This window comes from Hippichthys cyanospilos, chromosome 18, assembly GCF_059441005.1.
Source record: "Hippichthys cyanospilos isolate Australia breed blue-spotted pipefish chromosome 18, RoL_Hcya_1.0, whole genome shotgun sequence".
In the NCBI taxonomy this organism is placed as follows: domain Eukaryota; kingdom Metazoa; phylum Chordata; class Actinopteri; order Syngnathiformes; family Syngnathidae; genus Hippichthys; species Hippichthys cyanospilos.
The window spans coordinates 4,483,551-4,490,783 of record NC_142386.1 but is presented as its reverse complement, the minus strand read 5'-3'; the positions used below and the strand labels follow the sequence as shown (position 1 = coordinate 4,490,783).

General features: G+C 41.9%; 2 protein-coding genes across 4 annotated transcripts; both read left to right on the top strand.

Moving 5' to 3' along the window:
* The first annotated feature begins 160 nt into the window (after positions 1–160).
* Positions 161–1,733, top strand: LOC148408587 (uncharacterized). Its single transcript, XM_088441026.1, has 4 exons — positions 161–223; positions 638–691; positions 774–1,100; positions 1,162–1,733. Exons 2-4 carry the CDS (start codon positions 655–657, stop codon positions 1,245–1,247), a joined length of 450 nt encoding a protein of 149 aa, XP_088297152.1. The 5' UTR covers positions 161–223; positions 638–654; the 3' UTR covers positions 1,248–1,733.
* A 1,183-nt stretch (positions 1,734–2,916) lies between these two features.
* Positions 2,917–7,212, top strand: bud13 (BUD13 homolog). Of its 3 annotated transcripts, none has more exons than XM_088440300.1 (9): positions 2,917–3,086; positions 4,054–4,141; positions 4,366–4,450; positions 4,530–4,987; positions 5,440–5,548; positions 5,629–5,767; positions 5,870–6,054; positions 6,126–6,207; positions 6,691–7,212. In XM_088440300.1, the coding sequence occupies exons 1-9, from the start codon at positions 2,950–2,952 to the stop codon at positions 6,782–6,784; spliced, it is 1,377 nt and encodes a 458-aa protein (XP_088296426.1). In that variant the 5' UTR covers positions 2,917–2,949; the 3' UTR covers positions 6,785–7,212. The 3 variants fall into 3 exon arrangements, with proteins under 3 accessions (XP_088296426.1, XP_088296427.1, XP_088296425.1); XM_088440301.1 differs by having other exon boundaries at positions 4,527–4,987; positions 5,870–6,048; XM_088440299.1 differs by having other exon boundaries at positions 4,527–4,987.
* The last annotated feature ends 21 nt before the right edge of the window (positions 7,213–7,233 follow it).

Here is a 7,233-nt window from a genome sequence, read left to right as displayed (position 1 = left end):
AGGATATTTTTCATTTTGAATGGTGTAGTGTCAAAAGTCAGGTGTAGTTTTACTCTGCATATGACAATGAAACTCTTGAATAATCCACATAGTGCAAAGGGAGGAGGAGGAGCCAATCCCATTCCCTCTCTTGCCCCCCCCCCCCCCCCCCCCAGCCCCTCCCCTTCCAGTGTTTTGCTCTGCAGTGCTGAGACTTGCTTCATCATCCTGCACCGACACACAGGTAAAGCTCCCAAAAAATGTTAGATTTTGCTATTCTAAGTGGAATTAAGTGATATTGGAGAAAACCAAGTCAAGGTATTTATGTGATGTGGATTAGTTTAATTGATAAAACCATTTTGTAGCATCTTTCCATCTAATGCAATTTTAGAACTGGTGCATTATGTTTTACATGAAAAATGATATTGTCTAAAGTGCTTGAAGGAAAAGTAACTGAAAAATTTCCCACTGACACCAGCGTCCTTGACATGCAATCGAATAGACATGTCTATCGGACCAGGATACTTAAAGGGGCCATAACATGATATTTTAAGTACTTTCCGCATTCACCTGCATCATCTTGTTGCTACTCTAGTGTCAGTTTTGTGCTCATTATGAGGATTTGTCATTGAAATGTTTTTTTTTTTCTGTGTTCCAGTTGGATGGGTGTCCATCATGCTCCAGCGTCTGTTTGTGTTTGGCGTCCTTGGAGGTGAGGGAAATAGGACACAGGAGTGTCTACATTGCATGTAGTTCAATTATTGTAGTTGTTTTTTTTCTCCCTATTACACCAGTGTTGCTGACACCGGCACGATGCGACCTTATCACAGTGTGCAAGGAAGACGACGGTGATCTGCGGGTGGACTGCCTGGTCAAGGCCAAGCCCAATAAGATCAACAGCTATGAGTTCTCCTGGTCATCAGGGTCCAAGCAATCACTCATCAACGCCAACGTGTCCGGCCTGGCAGCGGAGGCAGAGTTCAAGAAAGTGAGCCACGTGACGGAAGTGGAGCCGCACGGCTACAGGCTGACGTTGAGCGGCTACCAGGACAAGCTGCCGCACAACACCACCTACATGTGCAAGATAACCGGGGAGGGAGCCAGCATCAACGTGGAGCGAGGTGAGTGCAGAGAAGAAGGACATTTTCAGTTACATTTGTTCATCTTTGTCTTCTTCTGCAGATCATCTCATACCATGTGCTGCGGTCAGCGTGTTTCTGCAGAGCTCCTGGATTGCGCTTTTCCTGATTTTGTACCATTATATATAAAGACCTGAATGGATTACCGTAATCCCCCAAATAGAAAGACACACTTTTTCCCAAAAATGAAAGCCAAAAGTATTGGTGCATCCGATAAACGGTAAATTAAAAATGTGATCCATCAGTCACATAAGCCGAGTTTTTATGCACATGTGCATTTTTATATCGGCCATATTCTTACTTACAAAAATTCACACAACAGTAGTTAGCAGGCAGTGCCTGTTGCAGCTAGCAACGGCGTGTGTTAGCTGAGGGTGTTACAGCATTATTTTCAATAAAAGAAGCAAGCAGACTCAACCAACAACCAAATGTGCCCTTGTTCACACACGGGAATATTATTAAAATGGAGAGGATCATGTAAAGGTTATGATGGCTCCACGCCTATACACAGGTGTGTGTTTTATTTGGGGAATCACGGTATTCTAAGTGTGGCAAGAGGTTGTCTCTAGTGGTACATAGACAAAATGCTGAATTAAATGCTCAAACTGCACCTAATGTTATGGCAGTTTTTTTTTAATCCTGTCTAACGCTTTTGTTAAGTATAGTGGACCTGCATATAACTTAGAAGCCTGTTACCGCATCCTTCACAACCACAAAGCTCCATGTAAGAATACAATGCCACCTGCATGTGTCTTATATGTCATATGGGCAAGAGAGAATCCATACTACTAACATATTCTGGTTATTTATAAAACTGCAAAGATGTAATATTGTGCTGCAGAGTTGCGAAGGGAACATGACTTTGGGACCAGCCCTGATTGTTTTAATTCATGTTAATAAAGTCATAAAAATGAAAAAAAAAAAAACAGCCAGTTGTCACATCATGAAACATCTGTTCGTAATTTTGTGTGAAATGTTCGGTAAATGCAGTAAGTCTGTCTTTTAAATGTGAAATGATGATATACATCCTACACTAATTCAATTATCGGGTCCAAAATACCCTGAGCATTTGAATTAATTTAGTTGCAGCTACTATCCACTGAGGTCTCCTTTGTAATAAGAATGAAATAATCAAATTAATTAACTAAAACTAGAAAATAGGGTATCAATAAATAATTTATTTTTAAAAGCAAGACAAATGACTAAATACTCAGCCAAAAGGCTTCATTAAATCAATAATCAAAGCTAAGATATAGAAGTCTCTACATTTTGATTATTTGGGGTACGTTTGGCACTCGGCCACTTTCATTGTGGCCCCACGTCAAATTGGCTGCTTTGCCTTGACTGGACCATAACACACTAATGTTGACTGGTGTTCATTTGTGATATAGTTGGAATAGATCTTAAAAAATGGTATACAGTTTTCAAAGAAAGGTTTAAAATAATAACGTTACCGGTACTTAAATATATGATTAATGTATAACAATTGATATGTAGAAAATTATGAATTAAAAAGTAAGAATTTCTGTTTTGTTTTATTTTTTAAATATTACAGGTATACAATTTCAAACGTAAACTATTGAACTGCTCTTTTTTATTGTTGACGCTTTTTTCCTTCAATTTTCTTTTTTTTAATAATTCAAATTTATTTCCAAATTGTATTGAGATTATATGTTCAATAAATCTAATAAATCATCTTTATGGTTATTATCGACAAACAGTGCGTTTTTACGACGGTTACGACGGTTTTTCTGGCTCAGCCGCCTATTGTATGCACTGGTGGCGTGGTCATTTGACACTCCTCTGTTTCCGTAGTTGCTCCATATTCAAGATGGCTGCTTCCGCAATTAGCCAAAGTGCAGAATTATCCAAAGCCGAGTACTTAAAACGTTACTTATCCAACGATGATGACGCCAAAAAATCTAAAGGGAAACTCAAAAAGAAGCGGCGTAAAGTTCCGGGTAAAGGGTGAGTTTTACGTCGAGCTTTTTCTCTCCGGTTATAGATAGATAGATAGATAGATAGATAGATACTTTATTCATCCCCGTAGGGAAATTCACATTACCAGCAGTATCCTCAAGTCGAGATATAAAATATGAGAAATAAAGTACACAAGATACACATAAGTCCAGTACAGAAGTATACTTAAGGTGCTTGTTAACAGTGTAAACAGAATAGTGTGAATCGTTGGAGTCTAGTGCAAGTATAATTAAGGTGCTTGTATAAAGTGAATAGTGCAGTGCAGAGTATGAGGTTTAGAGTTTAATGTGAGCTTTTACTGCCCCGGGTGGAGTTGAAGAGCCTCATGGCATGGGGGAGGAATGATCTCCTCAGCCTGTCCGTGGAGCAGGACAGTGACAGCAATCTGTCACTGAAGCAGCTCCTCTGTCTGTGGATGATGCTGTGTAGTGGATGCGTTGGATTGTCCATGATTGATAGCAGCTTGTTTAGCGCTCGTCGCTCAGCCACAGTTGTCAGACTGTCCAGCTCTGTGCCCACAACCGAGCCCGCCTTCCTCACCAGTTTATCCAGACGCGAGGCGTCCTTCTTCTTGGTGCTGCCTCCCCAGCACACTACTGCGTAGAGGAGGGCGCTCGCCACAACAGTCTGGTAGAACATCTGCAGGAGCTTTTTGCAGATGTTGAAGGACGCCAGCCTTCTGAGGAAGTACAGTCGGCTCTGTCCTTTCCTGCACAGAGCTTCTGTGTTGGTAGTCCAATCCAGTTTATTGTCCAGCTGCACACCCAGGTATTTGTAGGTCTGGACAAACTCTACACATTCTCCTTTGATGGTTATGTGTTTAGTTAGAAGCCAGTTGCTACAAGACGTTAACTGTGCATGATGCCAAATCGCAATCAAAATATTTACGTCACCGTTTTCTCTATTGAATGAGATGTAATAGACTTAGTTTCTCTCTCTCCTTCTCATATTCAAGACTTAAAATAGTCGACGATGATATAGATTGGAAACAAATGGCGGCCGAGGAAAATCAGGCGGAATCGGACGACGAAGAAGCGCCCGTGGTAAGGAGACTTTATGTGAAAACTTATTTTTCTGCCCGCCCTAAACCTTATTTTTAAATTTTAGTCTAAAATGGTAACACGACTTAAATCCTAAAGCTTGGCTTGAAACTTCAATGACAATCAAATTTATTTATGGTAGTAAAAATAACAACCAGAATCATTGCTGCTGTTAACCGACATTACTAGAATGGATGTTATATGAGTATTTGTTATTGTCTAATCAGATCGTTGAAGTGATTGACGAGCGGCCCGACGACGTGAGGATGCTGGAAGTCTTTCGAAGCAGCAACAGATGGAAAGTCATAGGAGGTCAGGCGTTTTGTTTTCGGGTGAAAATATTCTAAATTGTTTAAGTATACTTGATGAGATTTGTGTTACTTTATAGAAGATGAAGACAAAGAGGAGGACATCCAATCAGTAGACTTAGCTGAGCGGTCATCAAGCAGAAGAACCCGACACGACTCTCCGGACGCTTCCCCTCCGAGGAGAGCTCGCCACGATTCTCCTGATATGTCGCCGCCCAGGAGGAAACGTCACGATTCCCCTGACATGTCGCCACCAAGGAAAAAACAACACGGTTCCCGTGACTTGTCACCACCCAGGAAAAAACGTCACGATTCACCTGACTTGTCGCCGCCAAGGCAGCGTTCAGGCAAGATGGGCAAAACCCAAAGCGCGTCTGCCACCAGACGAGGTTCAGATTCCGACCAGTCACCGCCAAGGAAGAAGCAACAGAAAGGGCGACGGGACTCCGACTCGGACCAGTCGCCGCCCAGACGGGGGCAGCGTGGCGGGAAAGGGTCAGATGATGACCTCTCACCTCCTCGCAGAGGGGGTCCCACTGAGGTGAAACTTCTGATATTTTATTACTGCATTATTATTAACATTATTAGGCCTCGGCCAGCCAATTTAATTGACAATTCGATTTTTTTTTTTTAGCATCATAAAATAGGTCAATTTTGCTATTTATCTATTATTTATGGAACATGACATCACATTGCAGTGGCCCCTCGTTTACCTCGTTTTAGGCGAATTTCGCAAAGTATCAACTATTTGCCCACCACTGCCCTAATTGAAACCCTAACACTGAAATTAAATGTTAACCCGAAAAACTGTTTTGAATCGCTACCCAACCTCAGAATAAAAGCCCTACTGAAGGCTTGAATCCCCCTCCATTCATGTCACATTAAATTCTATTCAATATTACGTGGACATCAATTTTCTTCTCAAGGATGAAGTGTGCTTGTGTTGCTTGTTGCACGGCGGCCATTTTGAAGTGTACTTGTTGCTGTCGCCAGAGCAACAGCATGCTCTCGGGTGGAAAGGCGGGTCTGGTTTCCCCCGATTTTCTACGGAAGGAGAAAGAGGAGGCACGACGCAGGGACGGAAACAACAGGGAACTCGAAAGTGAGCACGGTCACTCATATGTATTATTTTCTTATCGAAAAACTGTGTTAATGACATAATGTGTACACGCGGATGTTCAGATGCATCCCGTCACGCTCAGACGGTTTTTCGAGACAAGAGCGGCAAAAAGCGAAATTTGGAATCCGAAAGGGAGGAGCAGAAAAGGAAAGCTGGGGAAAAGGCAGCAAAGGACGAGAAATACGCTCAGTGGGGGAAAGGGTGAGTACGGGGTCCTGGAAACACTTGAAATCCCGTTTGCGGTTTCAAACCTTCCTTGCAACCTTTGATGGATCTCACGAATGTGAATGAATCATCTCGTAGGCTGGCTCAGGGTCAGATGGAGCAGCAGCGTTTGGAGGACGCCGTGCGCGAGGCCCAGAAGCCGCTGGCGCGCAACTACGACGACGAGGACCTGGACCGTATGCTGAGGGAGCAGGAAAGGGAGGGAGATCCCATGGCGGCCATGTTGCGGCGCAAGAAGGAGCGCAAAACGCACGGGGGTAAAGGTAACGCCCGAGATTTTGAACCATGATTTTCCAAAAATGATTTTCTTCATCAATTTCAATGTTGTTTTCAGAAAAACCTCGGTATAGAGGCCCTCCGCCACCTCCCAACAGGTTCGACATTTTACCGGGATCTCGATGGGATGGCGTCAACAGGTACGACGTGTGAAATATAAGCAGCAGTTTAGCAGTGCACATGATAGTGTAGCACCACATATAGACTGTGTAGTCATACTCTTAGGCATGGATTCTTTATCCTCAGTAAAAACTAATTTACTCCAGGTTGCTAAGGATCTGAAACAGGCATGTATCTGTGACATCTAAAGCCGTCATTGGCAATGAATGAGTTTAAAGTTGTTCTGTGAGAATTGATTGTCAGTTATTTACTTCAAGTAATGCAATTTTTATTATTCAATATATGCTAGTGACTTATAGTAACAATTAACTCATTCACTGCCAGCCCAGTAAAAATGGATATTCGACGTCTACAGACGTCATTGGCAATGAATGAGTTCATTTTTAAGGCATACCTTTTCTTCTTGAAAATTATGACATTGAGGTTTGAATTTTCTCACAGATTTTTCTCATTGGGTCATGAAATGAGGGCTTAAACATGTTCTTCATGTGCGTGTTGGGCAGATCCAATGGTTTTGAGCAGAAGCGCTACACGAGGATTGCGGACAAAAAAGCACTGCAGGAGGAAGCCTATAAATGGAGCGTGGAGGACATGTAGATTGGAAAGAAAAAAAAACATCCTGTACATATTGGTGACGTGAGCGTCATGTGTTGATGTAAATAGTTTCATGATTTAGAGCACAGATATTTTTCATTGTTTTTGTTAATTAAATCATTTGACTTTGTAAAGTGTTTGCAAAAGTTTTGTAAATTTCACATCTGGAATGATAGCCAGCAAAGATTTAAAGGGACAGTCTGTATGATACAGACCGTTTTTCATTACGGACAGAAGGTGTTGCATTTACCATTGTCGGTAGCTATAACAAACATGGCTGCCTCCGGAGAAGTGCCACCCCCTAATATAATTCAATGATAACTAGACCTATGATTGTATTTAAAACATACTGTTAGTCATGAAGAACATGGCCATTTGCAAGTTTATGAAGCATACAATCATTAAATTTATTCCTTTTTAATGAAAAACTGTCTAAATCTTACACACGTTTC

What these genes read in the sequence shown, in the direction of transcription:
- LOC148408587 (XM_088441026.1), top strand. Translation starts at nt 655, where the DNA reads ATGCTCCAGCGTCTGTTTGTGTTTGGCGTCCTTGGAG. An exon ending in TGTGTTTGGCGTCCTTGGAG is followed by an intron (nt 692 to 773) that starts GTGAGGGAAATA and finishes CTATTACACCAG; the next exon opens with TGTTGCTGACACCGGCACGA. An exon ending in CAGCATCAACGTGGAGCGAG is followed by an intron (nt 1,101 to 1,161) that starts GTGAGTGCAGAG and finishes CTTCTTCTGCAG; the next exon opens with ATCATCTCATACCATGTGCT.
- bud13 (XM_088440299.1), top strand. Translation starts at nt 2,950, where the DNA reads ATGGCTGCTTCCGCAATTAGCCAAAGTGCAGAATTATCCAAAGCCGAG. An exon ending in AAACAACAGGGAACTCGAAA is followed by an intron (nt 5,549 to 5,628) that starts GTGAGCACGGTC and finishes GCGGATGTTCAG; the next exon opens with ATGCATCCCGTCACGCTCAG. An exon ending in CAAAACGCACGGGGGTAAAG is followed by an intron (nt 6,055 to 6,125) that starts GTAACGCCCGAG and finishes TGTTGTTTTCAG; the next exon opens with AAAAACCTCGGTATAGAGGC.